Source organism: Pectinophora gossypiella, chromosome 25, assembly GCF_024362695.1.
Source record: "Pectinophora gossypiella chromosome 25, ilPecGoss1.1, whole genome shotgun sequence".
In the NCBI taxonomy this organism is placed as follows: Eukaryota; Metazoa; Arthropoda; class Insecta; order Lepidoptera; family Gelechiidae; genus Pectinophora; species Pectinophora gossypiella.
Genome location: NC_065428.1, coordinates 1,848,185 through 1,864,071, shown reverse-complemented (window position 1 = coordinate 1,864,071; position 15,887 = coordinate 1,848,185). Strand labels below are relative to the sequence as shown.

The 15,887-nt window shown below is 39.3% G+C and overlaps 1 protein-coding gene across 3 annotated transcripts in view; it reads left to right on the top strand.

Annotated features, from left to right (window-relative positions):
- The window catches only part of LOC126378104 (heterogeneous nuclear ribonucleoprotein L), a 506,263-nt gene that overhangs the window by 412,185 nt on the left and 78,191 nt on the right, over positions 1-15,887 (top strand). For 2 of the 3 annotated variants that reach the window (XM_050026273.1, XM_050026272.1), the window contains exon 3: positions 13,929-14,014. The exons of the other annotated variant lie outside the window; for it this stretch is intronic. In XM_050026273.1, the coding sequence (XP_049882230.1) occupies positions 13,929-14,014 (86 nt within the window). The remainder of the gene's footprint in view (positions 1-13,928; positions 14,015-15,887) is intronic. 3 annotated transcript variants of the gene reach the window in all.

Below are 15,887 nucleotides of genomic sequence, written 5' to 3'. Positions count from 1 at the left end.
TGAACCTAAAACAAAGAGACATTTTTTTTTTAGAATTATAAGAATTACAGTAGGTTTTTGTACATTACTCAACATAAGTTCAAATTATCAAAACAAAACGTATCCGCGCTTATCCGCGGCAGTATTTTTTACTTTTTACTACTCACATCTTCAAACTTTCATTTGTATAAGGAATTATGGCAGGATCTAACTTGATAGTATAACAAATAGACGACGAAATAAAATATTTACAATGAAAAATTGCCCAAATAAGTGGATACTTTCAAATTGTTATATCATAGCTTTGTAATGTTGAAAATAACAAAAAACTTATTAAAATACAGCATAATTACCTGCTACATCAGGATCCATCACAAACACTTCTTAAGTTTACGCAATATATTTAATATTTAACTTCAAAGTTAATGTTTTTGCACGAGCGCCGAGAACAGACACAGACAACAAGTTGAACAATCGAATTCCGACTAAATGTATGACGCGACTGGTGCGGGTAGCGGACCGGTAAGGACGGGTTATTGTTCCCGGGACTGTGCCCTAGCTCAAGTAGTCGTCCTATTCAACATTATCTACAGTTTGTAAATTCTACTTTTGGCCGCGTAGATTAGCAAAATACCCGTATGTGCGGCGTTCGAAGGACGTAATATACGATCCCGACGATCATTACTTTAGCCATAGAGGCGGCCAATCAGCTCGCAACACCAAACACTTCAGAACCCCGATACCGACCCCGCCGGCGTGGTCGACGATTTCCCTCATTCAGCGCTTATCGCTATCGACCCACTAGAGTCGATTAATTCTTTCAAATATTCTTCCTCTCAGACGACGCCCTGAACCGAGGTGCCCAGCTGGGCACCCTCAGGCCTGTTGTCTTAAATTTTGTACCGGGTAAGAGACTTCAGCGCTCCCCATTAGTCCGGCCAAGTAGTTAATGCCATCTGAGGAAAACCTCCAATAAGTTACGTCAAAAGAGAAAAACCTTAAAAACTGATGTTATACAAATTCAGTTAAGCCATGCAAGTTCTTTTTTTGTTTTTTAACTTTTTTATTTCAATAAGGAATATATATTTATTTGTAATCCTTCACAATTTGATAGATATAATTATCCATCAGCCATCAGAAAGCCTGTGCACCCTAGTGTAATATAGCGGTATGAAACCCCCCTTTTGTGGGACGAAGCCGATATTTTCAAAATCCCTTTTAGAATAACCATTTTATACTTCTCTGTGTTCAATATTGGTTGGTGTAAGCGCAAACTACATAGAACGTCACTTACGGTGTGGGCAGTGTACTGTGATGGAATGTACTTTAATATTAAGAGGACTATAGACTGCTGGGGTAAAGAAAAAAAGACATTTGCACTATGACAAGTAAGCAAACAAATATCAAATTAACTTCCACTGAAGGTGGCGGGAGGAGCTCGGTGGCGCAGCGGTAAACGCGCTCGGTCTGCGATTGTTGAAGTTAAGCAACTTTCGCAAAGGCCGGTCACGTTAAGCCGTTGGTCCCGGCTGCATTAGCAGTCGTTAATAACCACCAATCCGCACTGGGCCCGCGGGGATGGTTTAATGCTCAGTCTTCCTATTCATCCATAGGGAAGGCCCGTACTCCAGCAGTGGGGACGTTAATGGGCTGATGATGACGATGATGATGATGATGAAGGTGGTGGTGGCTGGTGGTGGTGGTACCACTTGATATCAACTCAGAATAATGTCACTTACACCCCGTCCAAGTACATACTATCTGTACAAGTAGGTATGAGTGTTAGTGACACCGTAACGAATACTAAGGGGGATGATTCAGACCATGATTCTGAGTTGATATCAAATGGAATTTCCTGTTGGAAGATTAATGAATTTCTTTTTGTTTTCTTTTTTTAAATTATTTTCATTTCCATACTTTTGCGACGGAAAATTCCACTTGATATCAGCTCGGTTTTTCAACTGCTGAGTTTTCGTTACGATGTCACTAACACCCTGTATAACAAATCGTATCCTGGCCCCTGGGATACAGGCTGTGCCTAGTGCGGGGACTGCGGGAATCAGTGAGTAGTAACCGGGACCAACGGCTTAACGTGCCTTCCGAAGCACGGATCATCTTACTTTTTGGACAATTTGGACAATCAGGTGATCAGCCTGTAATGTCCTAACCAAACTAGGGATCACAAAGTGATTTTTGGAATTTGTCCCCACCGGGATTCGAACCCGGGACCTCCGGATCGTGAGCACAACGCTCAACCACTGGACCACGGAGGCCATTAAAGAAGAGATCAATGATTATGTATTGAAATTTCTTTTTCTTTTGTCTAAAACATTTTTAAATTCGTTTGTTTTGATAAAGACAAAAGAAAAGGAAAGATTTGTCTGGCAAATTATTTCCTTTTGTCATCATACGACCGTGAAGCGTGTAAATTACTGTTTTCACAGAAAACAGCCAAAATTGCAATACTGTTTGTAGGAAAAAAAGCCAGACAATCGCGAGTTCTATTCGCGCACCGAGGGTTCCGTACAAAATGCCACCGAATCGATTCCACCCAAGCATCGACTTGACATTTTGATAGGAGTAACGATAACTTAGATAAATCAACGTCTTGACAACAGATGGCGCTGCTCATTCTGCGACATATATATTTTTGGTATACAGGCGAAGCTACCCCGCGTTGTTTTACACGCCTGACTTACTATATCGTAGTGTCACACGTTCGTAATCACTAAAAAATAAATTGATATCTTTGGATTGCGTTGATTTAGTAACTTGATTTTTATACAGCTTCAAGAGAGCGCAGACTGTGGGCCTCGTGTTTATTTCAACTTGATACCTAAACGCAGACGGACAGACGGATGGATGGACGGATGGACGGACGAAGGGACGGAGGGACGGATGGACGGATGGACGGACGGAGGGACGGAGGGACGGATGGACGGATGGACGAATGGACGGATGGACGGACGGACAGACAGACAGAAGGTCTTACAACAAAGTGATTCTATAAGGATTCTGTTTTATCTTTTGAGTCTCGGACCCCTAAAAACAAAAGTAACAGAAGAATGTTGCTTGAAATTGTTAAAGACATGACAAAAGTCTTTTCTTTATATTATAGGGGGTCGTTTATTTTTTTTAAGTGTAAAGTTCTGGATAAATTGTGTATACGAATATAACAAACACTCACACCCCTAAGGCCTAAGATTATGAAAGATTTTTTTATATCATTTGTATGAGTACGAGGGACATTCATATACTAGAAGCACTGTACGTGGACGGCTTATAACTTCAGGAATAACTAATTAACTCCAGAAATGCCAATTTCAAATATAGAACACACGTCGAACGATCCTAAATTCTCATAAATGAATCGAAACGCAAACAGACGTTAGAGTAGGATAGAGCTATGCATGCGAAAGAGACGGACGTTTCTTTGAGAAGTTCTAACTAGCTAACATAGGAAGATACCAGCTAGGGCTGTCAGGCGGTAGTTTTCCTTTATTTAACTCAGGCAAATAAGGACCTTACAATGATGTTACGTTAAACTTAAGGTTAAATCCAATATTAAAATAAATCACAAACAAGGTATCTAAGGAATTTGTTGCTTTATGTTTGTAAGGGTAAGGGAAAATAGGCAAATATTGAGAGTTATTGAGGACAGATGAGGCAAGTTGATTGGACACTTAATAAGACGAGACGAATTTATTAAAAAAAAAAACATAAAAGGGAAGCTACAAGGCATGAGAGGAAGGGGAGGACCAAGAAGAGCTTACATCGAATAGATTAAAGAGAAGGCGAACGTCGTGTCTTATAAGGAAGTGAAAAAATCGGCCTTTGATAGACATTAATGGAGAATGCTACACCGACAAGAGCGTGGCTCTTAAATTAGTGATGATGTTAGACTATTACATAAACGATCCGAGTCGACTAGAGTAAGTTTTAGCATTCTTGCATTATATTGCTTGTATACGGCGAAACGGCTCACCACTTGTCACGTTGGTCTGACAGAAAGCTCGGTGAAGTGTGGGTACTTAGATCATCTTGCGATGGACTACCCCAATTGAGATATACTCGTGAGCTTATTTCATGTTTTTAATAAAATGACTCTGTGTGTGTGTGAAATGGCGCGGTTCCCGCCGTGACGAACCTTTACTCCAGCGGGCTTAGCACCGTCGTCACTCTCTCACAGTACTGCTCAGAAAGAGACAGATGATCTCTGTCGCGGCGAGAAAGAGTCGCGTGCTTACGGTGCTAGGCCCGCAGTAAGTAATATATTCTTAATTTAAAAATTTTGGTCCTGTGCAACCCTAACTAGCGGTAGTTTAAGCCAGTTAGCAAGGCAAAGTTGCTGACGTTTCAGGTAATATGTTCGGTAACTACCTGCTTCGAACAAGAGACGGATATAGTTAGTTTAGAATTACTTAAGCCGATCGGTTGTGTCATAACATGGCGAAGGTAACTTGGTGAGATCTTAGAGGTTTCTGAACTATTCTAACCAGTTGGAATAGAGATCGGCCCGCTCAGTTTTTGTATACAGAATACAGAACTTTATTAATAACGTGTCGTTACAAGTCAAATACAAAAAGATAAACAGTGTCAATAGGCAAAAACACCAATATACTAAGGGTAATATTATTACATATTACTCACACCATTAACTTATCCATGATTACATATTATTATAATATTTATTATGGATGTCAATTATAATTGTACATTACTTTTTTGTACATTACTGTGTATAATTGATACATTACTTTTTTGTCAATTACGACTTGTTTTGTCGTAAGCTCTTTCATGTCATAAAATTGTTGTTCCTGTAGCCAAGACTTCAGTCTAGTTTTAAAGGTTGCAGGAGACGGCGCAAGTCGCACGTAAGAAAATAAGAAAGGAAAAATATTTTTAGAAATAATTAAATTATCTAATATTTATTATACGTAATGCCGAAACGGCCTAGCTGTAGCTGGAATCAAAAAGACATTGGAACAAAAAACTATGCTCTAAGTCTAAGCATATAATTATGTACCTAAGACTAATGTATTAAACTAATGAGTGACAAGAACGACTGAAGTGAGAGCCGTATCAGTAGACGTTCTTCGGCGCGTTTCGGGAAATTCGCGTGTCCGCTTTGAAGAGTGTATTCGCCGTGATGGAAAACATCTTGACGGTGTAATATTCCGTATATAAACAATATATTCACTATATCCGCACTAATACACTATATATAGTTTAATATAATTTACTTCACTTTCTAGGCTACGTTCTCCAAAAAAACACATCTCAACATTCATTTCTTCATAAAAGTAAGCCGTAATATTAGAAATCTTTGTTAATTCCGATTTTTCTTATATTAAATTGGTTTGGTTTTGGCACAATATTATGTCTCTTAAAGAGCTCAAGAAACTGTTAACAGTGTAACTAGCTTACTCAGATTTCTTTTTCGATTTTCTTTTTGCCGTGACTTATTGTTGATTTGCCGCAGATGGCACTAACTACTTGGCCGGAAAAAATGTATCTGTGGTTGCTTGGGTAATGTTTTCATAACATAGCATAGCTTCGTGCCTTTATCCCCGAAGGGGTAGGCACAGATGTATAGTATACGCATACTATCTCGCCAGCTATGTTTAAGTAGTAAATGAAACAACTTCGCTCATTCACTTGTTTGTCAACAAACTAAAGCGTTGAAGCTAGTCCGCAGAATTAACAATTCTACCTCTTCTATACCGTGTAGTTCATCTTGCGACGGATGTCGAATTGCGAGTTGGTCATTATGCGAGTTTAATTGGTATTGGTCATTATGCATATTGGTCGTTTTGCTTAGGCGTCATTATACGTGTTGGTCGTTATGCTTGTGTGTCAATATTCGTATTACCTGTTGGTCATTGTGCGTATTGGTCATTGTGCGTCAAAAGGCTCTGACCCTTTTGACGCACAATGACCAATAATACAATGGTTTTTTTCGCAATATGACACATTCGCATATTGACCTATTAGCATTTCTACTAAAACGCAAAATGACGCGTACGTGAAAAGACGTATACGTATAATGACTAACGGAAAATTCGAATTTAGACATACACGCAAAACGTCCAAAACGCATAATGACGCATTAGCAAAACTAACAATACGCATAATGACCAATACCAAATCATTTATTGTCATTAAACACGAAACAACAAATACGCTGTTAGGTTAGCCAATACATAATAAGAAACAATACAATATAATAAATAATAGTCTATGAATGGGGCAAAGAAAATAAAATCACACACAATAATGAACGGTTTATTAATGGATATTTTTGAACTACAAAAGTAAACTTAAAAGTGACTCTGGTAATATTCTTACATTAAAATAATAATCATGCAATACGTTTCAGCCGCGAAAACACTATCTTCCTAAGATATTGCATGGTGTTAATTTTTTTTGCATGCAGTTCACGCAACAAAATAGACAGTTTCATATCAAAATCGATATCACATTTTCTTCGATTTACTTTGGCTCGCGAAATAACGATCTTGAAATTTCATGGTCATAAAATTTTGTTTCCTTTTTAAGTTTAAAAATAAAACGGTAAAGGCTTGGATGTATGGACATTCTCACGTTCAAACGGTGGTGCCACCCTTCTAAACAGTTGGTAGTGGTACTTTTTTTACAGACAAGCTTAAAAAATGTAAACTTGTTGCGCGTTAGTCAAAATGCTAATAGGTCAATATGCGAGTGTGTCGAATTGCGAGTTGGTCATTATGCGAGTTTAATTGGTATTGGTCATTATGCATATTGGTCGTTTTGCTTAGGCGTCATTATACGTGTTGGTCGTTATGCTTGTGTGTCAATATTCGTATTACCTGTTGGTCATTGTGCGTATTGGTCATTGTGCGTCAAAAGGCCTCTGACTACCCCGTATAGAGCTTGTGTTATGTAAGTAGCACTATCAACAGAACATTTTACTAGTGTAACAGGCGCTGTCTGAATATTTCAGAGAGTCTTCCGCGAACTGAGAACAATCTAGACAGGTGTACTTTTGAACAACTGGGTTACTCAGCCACTCGGCACACGTATCTGAGAACTATACAGGGTGTTAGTGACATCGTAACGAAAACTTTGAGCGATGATTCAGACCATGATTTTGAGTTGATATCAAGTGGAATTTTCTGACGCAAAAGTATGGAACTGAAAATAATTTAAAAAACACACTATTCATGAATTTTTCGTCAGAAAATTCCACTTAATATCAACTCAGAAGCATGGTCTGAATCTACCTTACTATTTGTTACGGTGTCACAAAAACTAATATGAACTTGTAGGCTATCTGTACAGTCATGAGCATTATAATGTACCCACTTTAGGACTCTGTCAGTTCAATTTGTCAAAAAAGTTAATGTGACATGGTACCAAAGTGTATACATATTAATGCTCGTGGCTATACGTACTTGTACAAGTGACGAGTGAGTGGGTGGGGTGTAAGTGACGTCGTAACGAATACTGAGGGGGATGATTCGGCTGCCGTATCATCATTCTGAGTTAATATCATGTGTAGTAATATCAAGTAAAGTATAGAATTGAAAACAATTTAAAACCCCTTCCGGTTAATTGAACGGAGGCCTGTGCCCAGCAATGGGACCAACGGCTTAACGTGCCCTCAGCTGCACGGAATCATCTTCCTTTTTGGACAATCGGGTGATTCAAACTTGCAATGCCCTTAACAAACAAAAGACAGTCTCAGACAGTTTTGACGATGTCCCCATCGGGAATCGAACCTGGATCTCCAAATCGTGATCGCAACGCTAGACGACACAGGCTGTTACGTAAGTATGAGTAAATGTTTGTGTTCTAAATTCTGCTACCGAACAGCATCTCAACCCAACTAATCTCGCGAGATGTTTCCAGCATCTCAATGCGGAGTGTTGCTGCCTCTTGTTTACTTTACATATTTGATGCACTCACTACCCAGGTAACGCACTCAACACAACATAAGCTCACGACTGCATCCCAATTGGGGTAGTCAGAGGTACATCCATCGCAACATGAACTAAGTACCCACACCACACCGAGCTTTCTACCCTGGTATCTTCAACTTTAGCTTGCGGTGGATAGAGTGATTTATTAACAACCTTTGCTCTTGTTTTTTTTGCTGGGTTGACAACAACATGACGTAGCATTTTGTATCCCCAAAAGGGTAGGCAGGACTGTATAGTACCTACGTACACCTACTCCTCGCCAGCTATGTTTAAATCCCACGTAATTGTGGACAAGTTTATTGCAATTTATCTTTATCTTGGCTTGGCTTGGCTTGATGAGGCTGGTATTCCACCTCACAACATTTAGGTAATCATTAATCTTATAATAATCTTTTTTACATAAAGTAAGTTTAACATGAGCTTTAAATTTATTTTCTGACAAATTCAAAATATTATCTAACGTATACATAGCTCCAAAAAAGATAAATTTAATTTACTTAATCTAGAATTTTGAATAGCAATTTTATTTTTATTCCTTGTAAGTATGCCTTTCACAGTTTCTCGGAAGGAGAGATAGTCTCGACTCGGAATGCATCTTTCTTTCTGACAACCACACCAAATAGACCCCAAACACAGCTATAACAGAAAGTACACGTCGTTGCAAAAATAAATATAGACACAAAACGGTCCCCGAAGTAAAGATGGGATGGTAAAATTTTATTAAAAAACTTGTAACGAGCGCATGCAAATGTTATTAGATTCCGCGCCAGTGTAAAGCACTGAGCCTGGCTTCCAATTTCAACAAGTGGTTTGTTCGATATTGCCTTCGCACGTGTCGTACACTGTCGTTCAAGTTTAATGGGGCAGCTTAAGTGGGAGAAATATTGGTGGGATAAATTTGTGCGCGATTTACGTGACGCTCTCTGAAATTGGAATTCGATTAGCTGTGGTTTTTGTCTTGTTTTCGAGTTTGAAGAGGATGTGTGTTGTTTTGCTATTAAGTAAGCGATGTTAGGAATTCGGTGTACTAGGTATATAATCTTACAATTTAACAGCCTCCGTGGTCTAGTGGTTAGAGGGTTAGGCTCACGATCTGGAGGTCCGGGTTCGATTCCCGATGGGGACATTGTCGAAATCACTTTGTGAGACTGTCCTTTGTTTGGTAAGGACTTTTCAGGCTTGAATCACCTGATTGTCCGAAAAAGTAAGATGATTCCGTGCTTCGGAGGGCACGTTAAGCCGTTGGTCCCGGCTATTAGCCGTAAAAACACCTCCACCAACCCGCAGTGGAGCAGCGTGGTGGAGTATGCTCCATACCCCCTCCGGTTGATTGAGGGGAGGCCTGTGCCCAGCAGTGGGACGTATATAGGCAGTTTATGTTGTATGTAGGTATATAATCACACACACGCAGACTTACACTACTACTACTGTGAGTACGATGCGTAGAGGTAATGACAGTTTAGAAAATCTGATTGTGGTTGGGAACACTGAACACTGAGAGATGGACTGTTCAAGTGAAAACGCTGAAGGCTCTTACCTGGTACAACGTTTAAGACAAAAGGCCTGAGGGTGCCCAGTTGGGCGCGAACCTCGGCTCAGGGCGTCGTCTGAGGGGATAAAAATTTGAAAGAATTAATCGACCCTAGTGGGTCGATAGCGATAAGCGCTGATTGAGGGAAATCATCGACCACGCGGGCGGGGTCGGTATCGGGTAGAGTTTAGAACATTAGGTATATTTGTAAAGGATTTTTATTTTTATAGCTCTCGCCCGTGCTTAGCGATACTCACAAAGAGAAAAATAATTCGAAAATGTATGTGTCTACACTCAGCGGGATCTCCTGTCTGGGAGACATAAGAGTGATGCCGAGAATTAGATCTGAATTTGTTCTACTGAATTATCCTGAAAACAGAATTTGTTCCGTTAAAAAAACGGAAATACAAAGTTTTCTAACCGACCTCCAGCCAGCGGGATATTTCCCAAAGTTAAGTCTGATGAAGTATAAATTGGTATTAACTTTTAGATCTGTATTTATTCTGTTCAACAAAACAAAAAAACTACTTCTAACGTCCTTACTTCAGCTACAATCAAGCTGCAATGAAACCTCCAGTCAGCGGGATATTTTCCAAAGTTAAGTCTGATGAACTAAAAATTGATATTAACTTTTAGATCTGTATTTATTCTGTTCAACAAAACCAAAAAAATACTTCTGACGTCCTTACTTCAGCTACAATCAAGCTGCAATGAAACCTCCAGTCAGCGGACTTTTTCTCTCAATGACATTCTTTTGTAACTTTTACACTAAAATAATATCGTTCAAATTCTATACTTTTTAATTTAAGCACTAGATGTACGAATAGGTAATTTAAGTGAAATTATAGTCGTAAATAGGTAATTTTTTATTAGATTAGTGTAAAAGTTACAAAAGAATGTCATTGACAGAAAAAGTCCGCTGACTGGAGGTTTCATTGCAGCTTGATTGTAGCTGAAGTAAGGACGTTAGAAGTAGTTTTTTTGTTTTGTTGAACAGAATAAATACAGATCTAAAAGTTAATACCAATTTATACTTCATCAGACTTAACTTTGGGAAATATCCCGCTGGCTGGAGGTCGGTTAGAAAACTTTGTATTTCCGTTTTTTTAACGGAACAAATTCTGTTTTCAGTATGATTCAGTAGAACAAATTCAGATCTAATTCTCTGCATCATTCTTATGTCTCCCAGACAGGGGATCCCGCTGAGTGTAGACACATCCAAAATGTCACTATTGAATCGAAATTATATTTATATTCTTAGCCCAAATTATGTACCATGGAATACGTTCTGACATATAAATACCTTTAAGTGAATGATTATCACGTGCTCAGCGGTGAAGGAAAACATCGTGAAGAAACCCACATTCCCGAGAAATGCATTTTCAGATGTACCTATGTGACTTAACCTGCATTGGGCTGGTTTTCCCTTCGCGGGTTGGAGTCAGACAGGCAGTCGCTTCTGGACAAATCCACCATCCATCCATCCATCTGCGGCAAATCTACAATAAGTCACGTCAAAAAAAAACTAACCTCTACTTTTATGTTATTACTTGTCTATTTCTACGCAGTACTATTTCACATTTTCGTAAATAAAAATTTAAAGAAATAAACTTTCGTATCACGTAATCTGCTAATTAAATAAATAAAATATAGCTTTCGAAGGCGTTAAACATAAAGTTTTACCCGAGTCTTAATGACGAAATTAAGATTAGCAACATTTTTCCCTTAAAAATACAACAGGAAAAATGCTTAAAGGGCGAACGGAGCGAGTCGAAAGTGTGTTTAGATTATATTTATTTTTTAACGTCCTCCGTAGTCTCGTGGTTAGAGCGGGCGGGGGCGGAAAGGTTTTGGAATGGCGACCACGCGTCGGACGACGTTCAGTGGGTAGGCCCGCTACAAGGTGGACCGACGATCTGGTGAAGGTCGCGGGAAGCCGCTGGATGCGGGCAGCGCAGGACCGATCGTCGTGGAGATCCTTGGGAGAGGCCTATGCCCAGCAGTGGGCGTCGTACGGCTGATGATGATGAGACTGTGCTTTGTTTGGCATGATTTTTCTAAAAAGTATGATGATTCGGTGCTTCGGAGGGCAAGTTAAGCCTTCGGTGCTTAGGAAGGCAAAATAATTGGTATTAAGCTAAACTATGGCTATCGTGCGGCTGATGATGATGATGATGATGAAGCTAAACTATTGGCCGTAAAAACACTTCTACCGATTCGCAGTGGAGCAGCGTGGTAGAATAGTAGAGCTGTGCCCATACTTCTCCGCTCAGCTCATCTTCGCTTTGGTGGAATTTGGGCCTAATTGTGGTCCGGGCTCGCGTTTATCCTAACGGTATTCATTTGGCATTCGTCGCGTCGCGTCGGTCATAAAATTATTAACGCCCCAAAGGGTGTTTATGGAAATCAGTCCCGAAATTCTTTGGCAATTTTAAATGTTGGACGAAATAAAAATTGATTTAAGAAAGTACAATTGGACGTTCAGAATTAATTTGTTTGTGTATTCCGGAACGGGTTAAAGTGTGAAAGTCCAACACGTTGTGAATAATGCAATATATAAAAGCGAAAGGTTTGGAGGACTGACTCACTCATCGCGAAATCTCAGGAACTATAAATTGTGCAAGGGGGTTTCTTGTCGGACATAAGTTCTTACTAGGACGGGATTTTGCAAAATTCAACCCCTAAGGGGGTAAAAAGGGTTGGCTAAGTCTGTATGAACTTCTACTGTGGGGTAGTTTCCAACTAATCAAATCAGTTACTTTTTACTAAACGTCAAAACACGAAATTACTATGGAATTTGTATGAAAAAGCAACCTGTGACGTCATAGAGAAACGTGACAAAATGTCTCACATATTATTACATTTTTCTGTATTAAAATTCATAAATAAGTTAAATAGAAAAAAAAAATGTTTTTTCTTTAGTTCTAGATCTGTCTTTATTTAGTAATCAGAATTTCATAACCGAATTGACCGAGTTATTAGTATATTCAAGTAGTATTTCCAAATTACTTAATGAAGACATTATTTAAAGCAAACATTTTTTTTTCTTAACAACCCTATGAAAGGGGTTAAATAGGGAGTGATAATTGGTATGGAAAATGATGATGATGTTGTAGTTTTAAAGCTATCAACTCCCAAACTCCCACACACAAACAAATAATACAATACCCGTGTGAAGCCGGGGCGATTCGCGAGTCCTAATATATAAAAAGTCACTAATTATAATCTGCCCTTAGATTTATATATCTTCTAAAAATCACTATTCGGAAGAATTTTTGGATATTTTCTTGTTTCGTAGGAACTTTTTAGGGCGCGATTTTACTATACGTTTCGTAATTAGGCAAAACCTAAAACTTATTTATTATTTTGTACCGTGTTAATTCATGATTAATGTTTTTAAACTATTCAACTCATAAGATAACGGAGTCAGAACTAATATTCTATAGGTATCCTTTAACTAAAACTTGTCAGGTTTAGTATTCAAATTATTCTAAGTTCGGAACGCGATCTACGTCTCACAGGATTCTGGATAATTGAAATTGACTCCGCCACTTCTGAGAGAGGTCTTAGTGAGTAAATGATTCATGACAGATTAGACAAAAACACAAATTTCGTTCTGCTTGATTTTTATTAAAAAAGAAAAGTTCTCAAAAGTCTGTTTTCTTTGTATGTTCTTTGTGTCTGTTTTATTGTGTTCAAATAAATAAATAAAAGTGAATTGTTGTGAGATTTTCATATTTTTATTGTAAATGAATATTTGCAAGCCTGAAAGCAGGCTGAATACACTTAGATAACATACATAAACAACCTATATACGTCCCACTGCTAGGCACAGGCCTCCCTTCAATCAACCGGAGGGGGTATGGAGCATAGTCCACCACGCTGCTCCAATGCGGGTTGGTGGAGGAATACACTTAAAACATATTATTATATTACCTATTAAGACCATTGTACTGTGTTCATGCAAATAAATGATCTATCTACCTATCTATCTTAAGCACCATATCTTCATATTGAAACAACTAAAATTACTACACTTACTGGCATCGACTCCCTCGAAGCGTCAGATCTTCTATCGTGTGGGTTGTGAAGTGGATTACCAACCTCAGCAACCCTGGTGTCAGGGTTATTATTGAGGCGCCAAAGGCCCCACACATGACTCATGTAACGACTACGTACTTACATCAGTAAGTAGTAACCGGGACCAACGGAAAGCGTCAGATTGACGCTTGCGTTTCAGCCAACGATCTTTTTTATCGACTGTAACGAGATGATTATGATGATGGCCGCCTATTGTGCTTATGTTTTTATTCGTATGTTTATGTCCTTTGTATATGTTGTTGTGCAATAAAGTATTATTGATTGATTGATTGATTGATTGATTAAATCTGCTCCCGTGATATGAACTCTTTGGACAACACTACGGAATTAATAATGATATTTTCCCATTGTTTCAGGACGTGATACATACAATCAGCACGCCTCACGGCCAGGTGCAGAGGATCGTCGTGTTCAAGAAAAATGGCGTCCAGGCGATGGTTGAATATCCTTTTCAATAGACAGTAACCGTGACATTTGATGACACACTTTTTGTTCCCCAAATCCAAGAGAAAGTCCACTATTAATCAATCACAAATGGAGAGAAAATTAATAATTTATTTGAACTAGATATGTCTTAAAACTTCTTCTCTTCTTCTTTGCGAGTCGATGGCGATCGATATTAATTTTTTGCTGACCAGTAATTGGCCACGCTTACGGCATTGTCAGTGGCTTCCTGAAGTTCTTTAATAGTGCAGGTGTTAGGGCATTTAGGACAGCATAAAAGGTGAGCCATAGTTTGTGGTGATACTCCACACTCGCACTCATCGCAAACACCAACCAGGTATCCCCACCTGCAGAGATTATCCTTGCAGCGGCCAACCTGTGTCCGGAGCCTGTTTAAGGACTTCTATGTCGACCACGTTAGGTTGCTTCCAGGCGGGAGGCTTTCCCTTGGGGCGATAAAAGGGGTGGGAGAACACTTCTGCCGCCAAAGATTCTTGAAACTTAAGGTCACTGTGTCTTAAGGTCACGTCTGTCGCATGCCTAACGATCTGTGGGCTAAGATCACCACAGAATGGTCTCCGAATAGAGACAGACGCACGCGTGGCAGACCGAGGCGGAGATAGCGCGATTTAGATGCTTTCCTAGAAGGCTGGCCGGAACAAGCTCTGGAGAGAGAGTCCTGGAAGAAATGGAGGGAGGCCTTTGCCCAGCAGTGGGACACTTTAGGCTAGATAAGATAAGATGTCTTAAAACGGAAATAAGGTATAAACAGAACAGAATCCACACAAAAGTAACTCTATCTGTCTGTTACGATCTTTTTAATTTGGTAAGAAGATAGTTTGGGACCTGGAGCCGTGGTAGCGCAGTTGATTTGAGGTCGCAGGTTCGGATCCGGCACTGGCCTGTTTGGATCATAAATGATTATCACGTGCTCAGCGGTGAAGGAAAACATCGTGAGGAAACCCACATTCCCGAGAAATGTGTTTTCGTTAACGTTAAAAAGGATTTTTGTCTTTGACAGATCTCAGTTGTCCACCGTAGCTGTCAAAAGTTACAGAAACAGCCAGTTTATGTATTGATATTTATAATCCCTGCCCTGTGATTGGTTGAAACGTGGGTGAACTTCTGTAATTAGTTAATTACATTGATATTTTAGCCAATTATAAGATTCTATCTGACAAGATAGTAACTACGTTACACTAACACACCACAGAATACAAAACGCAACTTCTTACTTGTAATTGTTTTATTTAAATAAAGTATAAACAATTTTCTTTCACAACCAATACCATATTATTTAAAGCATATTACGTAAAGCAGTCAGTAGTTTACAACTATCAGAATAACTGTCAAAATATTCTGTACGTTTCAATCACGGTGAGTGAGTGAGTGAGTGAGTGAGACGTAAACCCGACGCGTGTCGATGTGCGTCGTAAAATAGTGGTTGCGTATTTTTACGTTTTTTTAGTGTGGGGCGTGAGTTAGCGAGGTTGAGCGAACTGGATGAGAGCGGGAAGCGCAGAGTGTATCTGATTACCAAAGATCAGTTACGAAGGTGGATTAAAGGGAGTAAGCTGTAGCGATTGTGAAACTTATGAGCGAAGTTCCGGAGAGGTCTAAAGGTGACATTGAAGCGGTCATCTAAAAAAAGCAATATCACTCCATAGCACTCGGCGTATTTTAAATGCGCAGACGACGCGTAACCGCGATTTAAACGCAATTCGATCGCAGCCATGTAACCTAATGACACGGGGTGATCGTGAAACGCGCGTCTAATTGGCGTATAACCGCAGATACAGCGATACTTTTTTATGCGCAAATATTGCTATTTTAGGTGAACATCCATATGTCTTTTTAGGCCCCCTTTTGCT